This window comes from Gopherus evgoodei, chromosome 1, assembly GCF_007399415.2.
Source record: "Gopherus evgoodei ecotype Sinaloan lineage chromosome 1, rGopEvg1_v1.p, whole genome shotgun sequence".
Lineage (NCBI taxonomy): Eukaryota > Metazoa > Chordata > Testudines > Testudinidae > Gopherus > Gopherus evgoodei.
This window is the reverse complement of record NC_044322.1, coordinates 42267344-42281673: the sequence shown is the minus strand read 5'-3', so window position 1 is coordinate 42281673 and position 14330 is coordinate 42267344. Positions and strand designations below refer to the sequence as shown.

General features: G+C 40.3%; 1 protein-coding gene across 2 annotated transcripts in view; it reads left to right on the top strand.

Moving 5' to 3' along the window:
* Positions 1-14330, top strand: part of FLT1 (fms related tyrosine kinase 1) — a 159943-nt gene that overhangs the window by 44382 nt on the left and 101231 nt on the right. For both annotated transcript variants that reach the window (XM_030562729.1, XM_030562736.1), the window contains exons 7-10: positions 1670-1844; positions 4242-4359; positions 6214-6383; positions 6801-6960. In XM_030562729.1, coding sequence (XP_030418589.1) covers positions 1670-1844; positions 4242-4359; positions 6214-6383; positions 6801-6960 — 623 coding nt within the window. The remainder of the gene's footprint in view (positions 1-1669; positions 1845-4241; positions 4360-6213; positions 6384-6800; positions 6961-14330) is intronic.

Sequence of the window (14330 nt, the reverse complement as noted above, 5' to 3'; positions counted from 1 at the left end):
ACAAGTAGAGTAGGGCATTAGGGGACGAGAGCTGAGGAAGCATTGTTCTAAGTCAGCCATAAAAATGTTGGCATACTGTGCGGCCATGCAGGTACCCATAGCAGTGCTGCTGACTTGAAGGTATATATTCTTCAACAAAAAAAACTTCAAAAACAGATTCCAACGAGAAACTGCAGAACTGGAATTAATTTGCAAACTGGACACCATTAAATTAGGCTTGAATAAGGACTGGGAGTGGATGGGTCATTACATAAAGTAAAAACTATTTCCCCATGCTAATTTCCCACTACTGTTACTCACACCTTCTTATCAACTGTTTGAAATGGGCCATCCTGATTATCACTACAAAAGTTTTTTTTCTTCTGCTGGTAATAGCCCACCTTCGTTAGAGTTGGTATGGCAACACTCATTTTTTCATGTTCTGTGTGTATACAGATATATATATATATCTTCCTACTATATTTCCCACTGCATGCATCTGCATGCATCTGATGAAGTGGGCTTTAGCCCATGAAAGCTTATGCCCAAATAAATGTGTTAGTCTCTAAGGTGCCACACGTACTCCTGTTCTTTTTTCATTGTCTGTATGTCTTGTCAGTATCTTTCAAATTCTTCAGCCTTATCTCCTAGGTGCGACATAACTCTGCCCCTAACTGCATCTCAGTTCTCATTTCCACTCACTCTCCCGTGTCGGGGCCCTGTAGCTGTCAATATTTAAAGTTGGGAAGTCACTATGTAGCCATATGCAAAATTGGTAGATGTAGCACTATAATAATTAATAACTGGATTAAATTTTAAATGAAGGGTTAGCAGGCACACTGGGTTAATACATGAGCCTTTCAGCCCCTACACCAGTGTTTCCTGTCTTGGGGGATTTGACTCTCTATGGACAACTGTCATTCTAGTTCACTGGGTCGCACAGGCAGAGCAGAGAATTGCTTTGGTTAGGAAGAGTTATAGGACCCCATATCCAATACCTCCTTAAGATCCAGTTCTGCCATGACAGCTACACAAGCATGGTTAGCTAAGACCTGCATTTACTGTGAATAAACCACCCCCCAAAGCACCCCTCTGTTCCAATATGTCTTGCACTAGCCCTTGCTGAGCAATCAGATAATCTTGTTCGATTTAACTCTCTCATTTCTCTCCCGGCCCTTACCTACTGCAGAGAAAGAATAGTGGGGAAGGTACAGGAGCAGCTGGGCTTGCTAGTCCTCCTCTACCCCCTCACCCTGGAGCCAGGGAAATTTGCCCATGTACGTTGAGTCCCAGTGGAAACTCTCACATTGCCACTAGCACTAGAGGTTCTGAGGGCAGTGCCGAAGGAACAGCCAAGGATGAGATTGCTGCTACTCATTGTGTCATTATATTTTAGACTGTGCATAGTGGTCTGGCCCTCTTCTGTATTTGGAAAGTGCCCAGTAGATTTTGGATGCTATTGCAATTTAAATAATAATCACTAATTGCTGCTTGTTATATTGTGTCTAATTTATTTTTTAAGCCCTTTGGGGTGGAGACCATGTCTTTCTGTGTGTGTTGAACAGCTCAAGGGGCTTGAATCTCAATTGGGGTTCTTGGGCTCTGTCATCCAGAAAAAAAAATAATAATAATAAATGTCTTACATTCTTAATAATTAATAATATTTGATTTACACTTTTTTTGTTTCTAGGAAAAACACAGAGCATCAATAATCAATCGCATTGGCCAAAGAACTACAGATGCCAATATTTTCTACAGTATTCTTGTTGTTGACAAAGTGCGTGATATTGATAAAGGCCAATATACCTGCCATGTGAAGAGTGGACCATCGGTCAAATCTGTTAACACAACAGTCCATGTTTATGGTAAAAAATAGTGTGGATGTATAGAACATATAATGCTCATGATCCATGTTCAAAGCTAAACAATGGTTAGAAACTTTTTGTACACAAGGACAAAATGGAGGTGAATTTTTGGCAAGCCAGTCATAGGAAGAGAAAAGAGCTGGGAACAGAATATGTACCATTTGATCCAAGACACTGTTTAATTTCATTGGTAGTAGATAGCTTAGTCTGATCACTAATCTGATCACTTTTGTTTGCAAAGTGCATAAAAATTCTTCACTAGTCAATACCAGCAAAAGTAGGCACTAGCACCATAAAAACTCCCAAGCAAGAGACAAATATACAGGCTTAATTTAAATGGAAGGACCTCAATGCGTCTTTTCTGGGCAACATTTACTTTTGTTACCTATGCCCAGTGGTATGCAAACCATATAGCCCATGATACTGGTTTTGGCTCCTGGCCGTTCTTTGTTATGTGAAGCTCATGAGAATTACATCTCCAGCTGCATATACGATTCACTCCTTATCAGACACACATGGAAAGTAGATTGATGTGATGCACTCTGTATGGAGCTACACCTTGAGACAATTCAAATGCTGAAGCAAGTGCAGGCTACTGCAGCTCATTTATGAAAAGGAGGTTCAGTTTGAGGGCATTAAACCAGCTGAACTCCCTCACTTCCTCTCCGAGGGAAGGACCTGCCACCGAAGAATGAAGCAGCGCAGTAGAGCTGCCGCTGAAGTGCTGCTGATCGCGGCTTTGTCTTTTTTTTTTTGGCTTCATCGCTTGGGGAGGCTAAAAATCTGGAGCCAGCCCTGGACATATCTCCAGCAGAGATCAGCCAAGGCACTCACTTTGGAGTTCCCTGCCTTGATAGTAAATGAGAGGAGACTGCTGAAAGGCTGTTCTCTGGGAGGGTTCTTGGGTTTGGAACTCACATCCCTTATTGTCCAGAACCTGCATTTGTTCTGGGCATGTTTCAAAGCCCTTTTTTCTCTCCATCTTCTCGTGTTGTTAGAGGGTCCAGATGTGTGCTGAGGGTCCAGGTGGTTATGTTCCTGGGCAGTCCTACTGGATTATTTTGTCTGTTTTAATCACTGATTTGAGTGTCCAGAGCACAGGTTGAACAATTACAGCTACATTTTTATAAATTAGAATAAATCAATCTGAAGCCCTCAGGATCTGAGCTTTCAACAGCTAGGTTTCTCAGCTCGGAAGCAGGTTTTTATCAATATTCAAAGAAGGTGAAACTATTTTTTACATTTAGGTTACAAAGATTTGTTTAAAATTCATAGTTATTTTTTATGACTGTAAAACATGCATTCCTGACACTGTTCTGAAGGGTGGTGTAGAAATGCACTTTTTAAAGGAACAGAAAAAATGGGCCCAGCTTGCAAATCTTTATTTGAGCAAATAATCATCTTGAAGTCTAGGTAGCATCTGATTGATGGTACTAAAATATTGAATTGTGACTTGCATGCATTATTCTTAACCTTATCCTTGATATTCAAAACATAGTTAAGTATAGATATGCCTGCACTTTCAAGGGACATCTACAACCCATTGATCTGTCATATATTTGCCTTTGAACCAAACTTTACAGTTTTTAGAAGAAAAGGTCTTCTTCCGGTGTTAAAGAATATTCCATACATTACTTTGTTAGGCAAACTAATTCATCATAAAGATTGAAACATGGGACAATATACAGTAATGTAATTGGACAAAGTGAATAGATTAGACATGATTTTAATGAAGTTATGAAGAATTTCTTTGTTTGACAAAGCAATTGTAAGCCACTGATCCAGAAGCTTTTTGTCTTGTTGTTGTTGTTATATCTGTGATGATGAAAAATAAACTTTCCGTCCCCTGGAAAAATCCTCTTTGAAATAGCCAAGTTTATGGGCCATGGACCAAAGCTCAAATTTCTGAATGTTTGTGCTGCTCCATTAGGTTTTGTAATGGCTAGATTGATCGCTGAAAATCTCTGGTAACTCAGAGCTCAGTCTTGGGCTTTGTCTACATTGGCAAGTGAAAGACAAAACTTTTGTTGTTCAGGGGTGTTTAAAAAACACTTCCCCGAAAGACAAAAGTTTTGTCGACAAGTGCTGGTGTGAATAGCACTTTGTCGGCAGGAGCACTGTTCTGCGGACAACGCTGATGCCACTCATTGGGGGTGGAAGGTTTCTGTTGGCAGGAGAGCCAACAAACAGCGGCTATACCGCGTGACGTGTCACTAAAAGCTATGTCGTGCAGATATAGCCTTGATCTCAGAATCCATGGATGCTCAAATGATCAGAGATCCCTGTTAGATGCCTTCTTGTAAAGGTCACCATAACATGTGTCTTATTGTCTGTAATAAGTATGAAGCCTGATTGAGAATCAGTATCTTAACTATGTTGTATTTTGTTTTTTTTAAGATAAAACATTTATTACTTTGAAACACCGAAGGAAAAGTGTTCTTGAGGCTGTAGCTGGCAGAAAATCCTATCGGCTGTCAATGAAAGTGAAGGCATTTCCCTCACCAGAGGTTGTATGGTAGGATTACAGTTACTTCCACATAGATAAAGGAACTACCTCTTGGGTGGGAAAATAACGCCTTTGCTCAGGTTTAATAATTTGATTTCCTGGTAAAATATTGAAATACGGTACCCTGATATGGAAATAAACGATTACAATTTTTAGCATTTTTATTGCATATTCCATCAGAGGATTTCAGAGTACTCACAAATATGAATTAATTAGGCCCTGATCCAGTAAAGCCCTTGACCATGTGCTTAACTTCAAGCATACAAGTAGTCCCATTGACTTCAGTGAAGCTACTCCTGAGGTTCTAGTTAATTCTGTGCTTTGCTGGGCCTAAATCCTCACAACATACCCATGAGTTAGGAAAATAGTATCCCCATTTTACAAATGGAGAAGGAGAGGCACAGACAGGGTATGCAACTTGCCCTAAGTCGCCCGGGAAATCTCTGGCAGATGTGGGACTAGAATCCAGCTCTCCTGACACTGTCTTGCCCACAAGACCATCTTTCTTCAGATCAGCCAGGGAGAATATTACAGAGAAATAAAAACTTTAATTAAAATTAATGACTGGGTTGAAAGAATCAGCCTTATAAAGTATCACTAGAGGGTGGCTTAGTTTTCTGGTGGACTGTAGTTTCTATACCTAATTTAGTGACATGAGATTTTTTCTTTTTTTTTTTTTTGCTCAAATGCATTACATTAAGAAATCTTTTAAGAAGTTTTTTGAATTTGTCCAAGCACCTTTATATCAAACAATGTTATCTATTCATGATCTCCATTTTTTTGTTTAAATAATTTTAAATGGCAATAGCTTTGGCTTGATTCATTACACTTTAACAAAGGGTGTGTGACAAGACTGATTAGAAAAACAATCCATAAATACATGAACAGTGTGAGTTCATAGTACTCTCAGCCAGAATTTATTTTTGCTTCAAACATTGTGTTTTGTTTTAATCTCCCCCATTGCGTTTGCCGCTCCAAATGGAACATTAAGAAATATCTATATAAAACTGGTGTAAGCCATTACTAAATCTTTTGCATTTCTAGTTAGTGGTTTGATTTCTTTATTGTCCATATAGAAACAGAAATGCAGAGGGAAACTAAAAGTCCTAAACATATAGTCACTAAACAGATAAGATTTCCATTGTCCGAGGAAAGACTGGGCAATGGACATCTAGGACCTTACTCTAAATGTTTCTTAGAACGTGACACCATAGTAGTGTGTCCAACAATTTAGTGATTTAAGTCACCATTATAGAAAAAAATTATTTGTACTCTATTAATAATACATCAATCTTACTACATGAAACTATGGAAGAACTATTGATGCCAGCTATAAAACTTTGAAAACAATATTCTATTTAGTAATGACTCTACTTTCTATTGTTTTTAAAGATATCTGCATGAATTCAGGATATCTGGTTCTTAAAATTTCACAGTCCAGTTGCTCTTTTCCCATCTGATATCACGGTCATGTTTGTGATGTCACAGCTCTTTACTCAGGAAAGTTTTATGATGTCAAAAAGAAAGGGTTTGGGACTGAGTCATGCAGCTTTTACTCATAGGAGTAACCCTTACTCATAAGAGTATCCTACTGACTTCACCTTCACTTTATTTATGTGGGTAAAGCGTGAAGGATTGGTCCCAATGATGTAAAATTGGGAATAAGCAGCTGGAGAGCTTGGACTCTTAAGACATTTTCATACAAACACACACACCTGATTTCCTTTGACCATTAAAATGCAAACTTGGTCTGCCATAGATGCTCATAGCTTAAAACATTTAACATGAGGATCACATTCTAGCATATAGTTACTGTGAAAAACACCATTTTCATAATAATACGTTATAATGTTCTTTTAACAGGTTGAAAGATGGGTTGCCCGCTGCTGAAAAGTGTGCCCGCTATATGGTTAAAGACTATTCATTAATCATCAGAGATGTTGCTGAAGAGGATGCAGGGAATTATACTATAACACTGAGTATACGACAGTGGAACTTGTATAAGAACCTAACAGTCACACTCATTGTAAATGGTAAGTTTGCAGTGTGGTATCTACTTAGTTATTAAACTCATTGACGAGCCAGATTCTCAGCTAGGGCTTGATCCTGTGTAAGTCAAGTCAATGGAAAATTTCCCGTTGACTTGTTGTTGGAAGTAAGATCGAGCTCCTGCTGTAGAGTGGCAGAGCTACATTGAAGCCAATGGAACTGCTTTGATCTATACCAGGTTGGGGTCTGCCCTCCACAGTTACATTTTTTTTTTGCATTACTTAAGTATTTTTGATACGTACACCTCTCACTGTGCTTTTCCCCATTGGTATTGTTTCAGTTCCCAAGATGGGTTCAGTTTCCTAACTTCCCACTGTGCGGGATGATTTTACTTATGTGATGATAGAGTGCAGTAGAAACTCAGCTCCTTCTGACTTCTGTTCTATTTACGCGTTTTACAGTGAAACCCCAGATTTATGAAAAAGCAGTGTCATCATTTCCTGATCCCAATCTCTACCTACTGGGCAGCAAGCAAGTGCTGACTTGCACTGTTTATGGTATTCCTCAGCCTACAATTACATGGATATGGCATCCTTGTAGACAAAATCATTCCAAAGCAAGGTAGGACAGCTTGTTTACCTGTTCCGCCCCCACACTACAATGATCAAAAGAAACCCTTTTTTTACAGTTATAAAGCTTACAGTTACAGTAGAGAAATGAGCAGAGTTTGTATGATTTTTATCATAGTCTTTTGTATTTTAACACATCTGGGTAAAATGCAATTTCTTATGCAAAATATGCCAGAAGTGGCACCTTCTGCATCATTACTTTACAGTTGTAGGTAGAGCTGATGGTATAAACTATTAGTGCTGTATATAGTAGACTTCTAATCATGCGTGCAATCTCCACAAGAGATAGTATTTAGAAAGCAAATGAACTCTACAATATGTTCTCTGCAAGGCTTCTCTTACAAATTTATGTTACAACAGATGAGTTCCCCTTTCTTCTTGAAATTCCAAAGGAATAATCTTCAGGATATTTTAGATTCTAAAAGAACAAAAGCAAATATATAGCTTCCGATATGCCAGTAGATCGAAATATCATAAATCCACACATGCCCAGCTCTTACCTCATTGTACATTAGCAGTGTAAAACGTAACACGATCATAAAGACTCGTGTGATATTGAAGCTCAGCAAATCTTTTGTATTCAAATCTCCTTCCCAAGCTTTGTTTTCTTTTATGACTAGTCTGAACACTGACTCACTTTGCCAAAACATGGCCTAACTCATAAAGTCTGACAGATTCTTAACTAAAAATCCTTGATACAAACAATAGAATAATAACTACTAATGAAAGGTGCAATCCTTCACGATGCTGAGCAATTACTGCCAATTACCAAAGCCCTTATGCATATGCTTAACTTGAAGTATATGAATAGTGCTACAGACTTCAGTAGGACAGCCCATGTTTCAAATTAAGCATATGCTTAAGTGCTTTGGTGGATCATGGCCAAAGTGCTGGGATCACACCTTAATTTTCCCATTGTACCCAGGGGTGAAAGGAAGATGGTACGGGCTAGTACGACGTACCAGTAAAAAGTGGCCGCTGGTACCAGCCCATATAGCTGACTTTAAAGCCAAAGGCAAAGGACCCTGCTTGTCATTGCCCCTTTTGCTCCCGAAGGCTGCCAATCGGGGGGAGAAGGGGACAAAAAGAGCAGCTGCCCTGGGGCTGGCATTTAGAAGGGCTTGGAGTTCTGGCGGCCGCTGCTACAGTAGCAGCAGTGGCCACTGCAGCCTCAGGCCCTTTAAATTGCCACTGGAGCTCTGGGTGGCTCAAGTCAGGCAGCACGGATGTCCTGGCTGGGGATGCTGACCCTCAGCCCTGCCCTGTCTGCCCAAAGCCCCACCCCTCCCCGGGGGGAGAAGAGTCGACCCATGTACCAATAAGAGTTCAATTTTACTTTCACCCCGATTGTACCTTTCTTTACGATTATGCAAATGAGAATCATTTGCTGTACTATTCTCACCAATAGGTGGCACTAGAAATCACTACATGTGCTTTAGTAAGAAAAAGTTGCAGTTCTCCATTTCACCAACAGCATTTCCTATATTTGTTACATAAGAAGTACCAGTTTCAAAACAATAATTAAATTTGATCTTTTTATTTGTAGGTAAGGCATAGGTTAAAAGAAAATACAATGGCCTTTTCACTGAGGAGACCCTGACAAAAGTCATATACACTACGACATTGGATCCTTTTATTTGACCTAAAAGTTTAAACATTTTTTCATATTTTTATTTAAAATATAGGGTGGAATTGATACAAGAGTTAGCTCTTCTTGGTCAGGAATCAGAGTGATGTTCTGTGCCCGTGAAACATCTCTCTCTCTTCACAAACACAGAACTGCACTACTACATAGTAGATCATATAATGAGAAATAAAAATTAATAACTTCTAAACCACTGAAGACTCAGTTAATGAAATGAGTAGAAATGAGCTTTAACATGTGATCAAAGGATAAAAGCAACAAATTAAATATGAATCATTGGCTCTATTTCAAGTTTGTCTCCAGATCTGTTTCAAATGTGCTTTCAAAATCGTTTTGTTGTGATTCTCTTTTAATAGTCCCCTTTCTTCCTTTTAGCCCTCATAACAAATAAAAATATAGATGCTCCATTTTTAATACTTCACATACTGCTTACTCCCTTTGAAATACGTGGTGAAAGTTAGTCGTCAGATAAAGACATAGACACCTAAATAATTGGGGGCCCCTTGCTCCAGGGAGGAAGTAACCTGGCACAGCTTACTTTCCTCTCTGGGCCAGCTCAGTTGCATTGTCTGGTGCATTGGAAAGGCAGAGCCAGAGTCTTCACACACTCACCACCCTCCTGCCCAGGAGAGTAATTAGTGGCCATGTGGCAACTGCTCTCTCACTTGCACAAAGACCAGCAATGCAGGTAGCCTGTGCAGGGAAGTAAGGAGGTAGATTATGCCCCTTTACTGCCCATAAAATAGCTCCAAACTGAGCTTTTAGTGTGTTGCCTCCAACTCCCGATGCATCACAAGTGATGCCAGTGGCGTCCCTGATTGTCTGCATCTTCCACAAGTCCTTGGTCCTGTGGCAAAGTTGCTGCCCCAATACATCCCCTCCAGTGTATTGACTCAGTTTCTCCCGCTGTCCTTTGGCCACCTGGCTCTGTGGCCAGACCACTTTATAACGTCCTACCCCTTCCAGGGCCACAGAGTTCTGTAACAAAGTCCAACAGAAATACTCAAAACAATTGACTTTTCAGCCCCCTGCTCAGCAGGCTGCCTTTGCTCACAGGTGGGCCTTGACTGCTATACTTTGTCCCCATGCTCTAACAACCCACTGCCCAGGGGCTGGCACATTCCTCCTCCCACTCAAGAGTTCAGACAGACTGCTTCTGCTCAGGGTTCCTGCCTCCTGTCAGGCTTCCAGTTCACCCTGTCTCCTTTTCTGTCCTTTCTCAGCCAGCTTTCAGGGCTGCTTCTCAGAGAGGGGGAACAGTCCAGCTCCTCTCCTCAGCTAGGCTCACCCAACTCTTCATGAGTATCCTTAGCTTTCCACCAGTGGGGTCTAATAACTAAGCTGAGCCACCTCATATCTAGCTGTTTGGGATAAGCTTTGTATGGGGTTTGGGAGTGGGGTGGGTAGCTGAACTGTCACAGGCTGAACCCTTAAGCGCCAGCCAGCCTGTGACAGGCCCCAGTTAAGGAATGCACTTAAGCATGTGTTCTGCTCCACTGACTTTCACTGGGACTTAAGACTGTGCTTAAATTCATGCATGTGCTTCAATACTTTCTTGACAAGAGATGCTTTCCTGAATTTTGTCCTTAGTGTCTGTCCTATGCTGCCCCATAACACATGGGCACTCTCTTTGAGCTGATCCATAAGGCCATGACCCTTCCCTCTTTTTAGGCCTTTAAAACCCGCTTTAGTGTGCTATTTGTTAAAAGAGTAGCTAGATGTTAATTGCTACGCCAAGAGACCTTTGGGGATTATTGATGTTTGGAAGGGAGGGAACCAGTGTTAATTGTAAGTTTTTTCCCTCTTCCTGCTCTATGACTTTTGTTTGTCTTCTCAAATTGTGAGCTCTTTTGGGCAGGCCATATGTCATACTCTATGCTTGTACTCTTGTAGATCCTACCAAAAGACAGATGAGATAAAATAATAATAGTTTATGTTAAGTGTGTGCATGGAATTTTGAGGTCCTCTTCTCCCCACTTTCCCTTCTGCAGCATGAGAATCCCAGCTGACATTGCAAGGGATTCTGGAGATTGTTATATCCCCTGTCGGGGAGGATCAAATATACATTCCTGGTGAGTTTTAGGATGAATATAGCACATGACAAAACACTAACCATTCAGTTGTCAAAACTAGAGTTGTCAAGCGACTAAAAAAATTAATCGTGATTAATCGCACTGTTAAACAATAATAGAATACCATTTATTTGAATAGTTTTGGATGTTTTCTACATTTTCAAATATATTGATTTCAATTACAACACAGAATACAAAGTGTACAGTGCTCACTTTATATTTATTTTTATTACAAGTATTTGCACTGTAAAAACAAAACAAAATAGTATTTTTTTCAATTCACCTAATACAAGTACTGTAGTGCAGTCTCTTTATCATGAAAGTTGAACTTACAAATGTAGAATTATGTAAAAAAAACTCCATGCAAAAATAAAATAATGTAAAACTTCAGAGCCTGTAAGTCCACTCAGTTCTATTTCTTGTTCAGCCAATCGTTCAGACAAACAAGTGTGTTTACATTTTAGGAGATAATGCTGTCCCCTACTTGTTTAGAATGTCACCTGAAAGTGTATAAAGTTAGGTATTGAGCACCAGAGTTTGCCATCTACATAAAATTAGCCTGATCATGGTGACCACTGGCATCTCTCCCGTGGAAGCTACAGGTGTTCCCCTTCTCTGGATTTAACTGTCTAACTTTAGGTACCCAAGTGCTCTATTAGTGCCAGCTTTGTGTAGTTATATCTGCCAGTGCCTGTTTATATGGACAGATGTGAAGATTTGCTCACTCCACTTGATAAATCCACAACTATTTGTACTACAGTGGTTACTATAGTCTCCATCAGGGATCAGGGCCCCATTTTGGTAGGAGCCTCCACAGGTATAATAAAAAAACAGTCCCTCCCTCCAAGAGCTTATAGTCTGAGCCCAATTTCTGCAAAGATTTCTGCATATGATTAACTTTACCCAATGTGAGTAATGCCATTGAAATTACTGGAACTACTCACAGTGCATGACATTAAACACATGTTTACATTTTTGCAGGAGTGGGGCATAAAGGTACATTAATGGAAACTACTTGAAAATGTGCTATTTCTTTAAATCTTTGTTCCCTCAGTATTTCTATAGCTGAAATCTAGAACGTATTGCAGTATAGTCCTAGGATTCTGTGTGTTTTTTTAAGATCATGCAAATACATTGATACAATGTGATTAATCATGCAATGAACTTAAGTAACTCACCTTTGTCAATTATGTGGGCCAGTACCAGCAGGATGGCTTCATTGAAACTTGTTTTCATAGTTTCCTAATGGCAAATTAAAGAATGGGATTTTTTAAAACTGTTCTAACATTGCTCAACAAGTCTGTCTTTATGGAATCGAGGGGGACAAATAGTGTAATTAAAATGTCCCTGTTTTTCCCCTACTTTGCTCAAATTAACTCATTTGCTACTAAAGAACTTTTTCTTATATATATTTCAAATTTCTAGTGGGATTTTGTCCCCCACAAAATACTAATCATATAGGGATGAGGAAAGACCCATCTGGGGATAAGAGAAAAGGTTCTTTTTAAAGCTCACCCAAAACTAATGGGCTCACAGAGAATGCAAATCAATGGAGAGAATAAAATGAGAATAAAAACAGAGGGAAATAGAATAATAAAAATGAATGAGAAAAACATGTTGTTTTAAACTGCTAATTTTCTCTGAAAAACCTTTCTCCAACCTCCACTTACTCCAGGTAAAGTAATGAATGTGTGTTAATATCCTATAATTAGATCAGCCACAGCGCATATATGGCTACATATTTCATCTTTTATTTTCTAGCTAGCCAGCATTAGATGTGTTGGGAAGAGTCCTCAAAAGTTATTCAGTGAAGGTTGGAAAAGGCAGAGCAGTCCCAACAGTACAAATCAACTTCCCCAGCATATTTATGCCAAACCTGAGTTGTCACCTCTAGTCTCATTTTTCTCTAGAGTCTGAATCTCCTCTATCAGATTCAGGGCCAAATGTCCATGGTTTCAGGGGAGCCTTGCTGATTTATATCAGCTTCTGGCCCTCCTTCTCCACAAGTCTCATTCTGGGTGGAATGAAACAGGTGTCATAAGCAGTGGTGTGCCGAACTGTTTGCTGTGGAATGCCCGTGCAAATCAATGGGAGTCATGCCTTAAAGCTTTAGAGATTAGCTTCTCACTGTGGAACACCTGCTCAAAATGACTGATCCTGCAATCTGCCATGCAGATTTGTGTTTGTCTCAAATTAGTCTGGGCAGAGGTTGCCAAGGAAGGTGCAGAGGGATATTGATATTGTTCAATACAATCACTGGTTTCCTCAGCACTGAAACAGTGCTATTCTTTGGGCGTTTCTATCTCTGGACAGTTCCATGTTGATCGTGGACAGCTGAAGAGATATCCTCATCATGTTCTGACTGAGCTTCAATTGATTTGACCCTTCTGAACCCATAAACACACACAGCAATGGAATGTTATCTTGGATGGCTTAGCTCCCTCTCCCCCTACCCTTCCATTATATTTAGGCTCAAACAAACTGAATACCAAGTGAGTACCCTACGCCAGCTCCCCAGAGAGCAGCTCTGCAAACACAGCAACATTATGATGTTGAATTAGTTTTGTTTCTTTGAATGCTGGTTGCTATTTTGGAGGTATCTACAAAATATTAGGCACTGGGAAAACTGGGGCCTGATTCTCCTCTCTTACACTACTTTTACCCTGGTTGTAGGTCCATTATGTTCAATGGAGTTACTGCTGATTTAACACAGAATAAGTAAAGCGGTTAGGCCCACTGAGTGAAATTCTCATCCCTGCTCTGGCCCCTTTACACCAGGTAAAAGGGCCAGAGCAGTGTGAAAGGGGCCCTAAAAGTCCCAGATCTGGGATTTCCCTCACCTGCAGGAACTGAGACAGACAGCCATAGAGAACACCCTCATAAGCCCTAAGCATGCAGATTTTCCCATCAACTTTATGCAGTAATAAAGGATTGAGGGTCTTGTGCTGCCCATAGACATAATCCGCATGGAGTTCCCAGCATATTCACCTCTCTTGAGACTGTGGGCAGGAAAAGCTAGGGCTCTTCGATTAAAATAAGAAAGCTCAGACTGCTTGTGATTGCCAGCTGATGGGATGATCTGGGTTAATGGATGGCAGAGAGGCGGATTGATCCTGTTCAGTTATGACAGCCATTTTAAAAGGTAGTCTTTGTAAGAAAGCAATCAGGGAATTCAAGGTACTCAGCACTAAACTGCAGAAAAGGGCATAGAAAAAACATAGATTAAGGACAAGAGAGGTTAGTTTAGTCGGAAATTGGCCTGAACTAAAACCCTGGATCAGAACACCCCAAGAGTCTTCAATATCTGAACACGAATCCTATCTGCACTTTGCAATGGCTCTTTTCTATATAATGATTTGCCTGGAAACCTCCCTTCCAAAGCATCCCCTGAATGCGAGAGTGATCTCACTTTTGCGCTTTGAGCTCATTTCTACATAGATGGCCCTCCTACACCACAGTGATGGGCACTTTCCAGAGACGAAGAGATGTAAGCAGCTCACACCCAGGCAGAAGCTTAGAGTTTGCATTTAGAACGGCCCAGGTATAGAAGGCCTGATCCTGCCCTCATGGAAATAAGTGGCCAAACTCCCACCAACTTCAATGGGGCTGGGAGCAGGCCCTGCGTGCAGAGCCAGTCTAATTGCA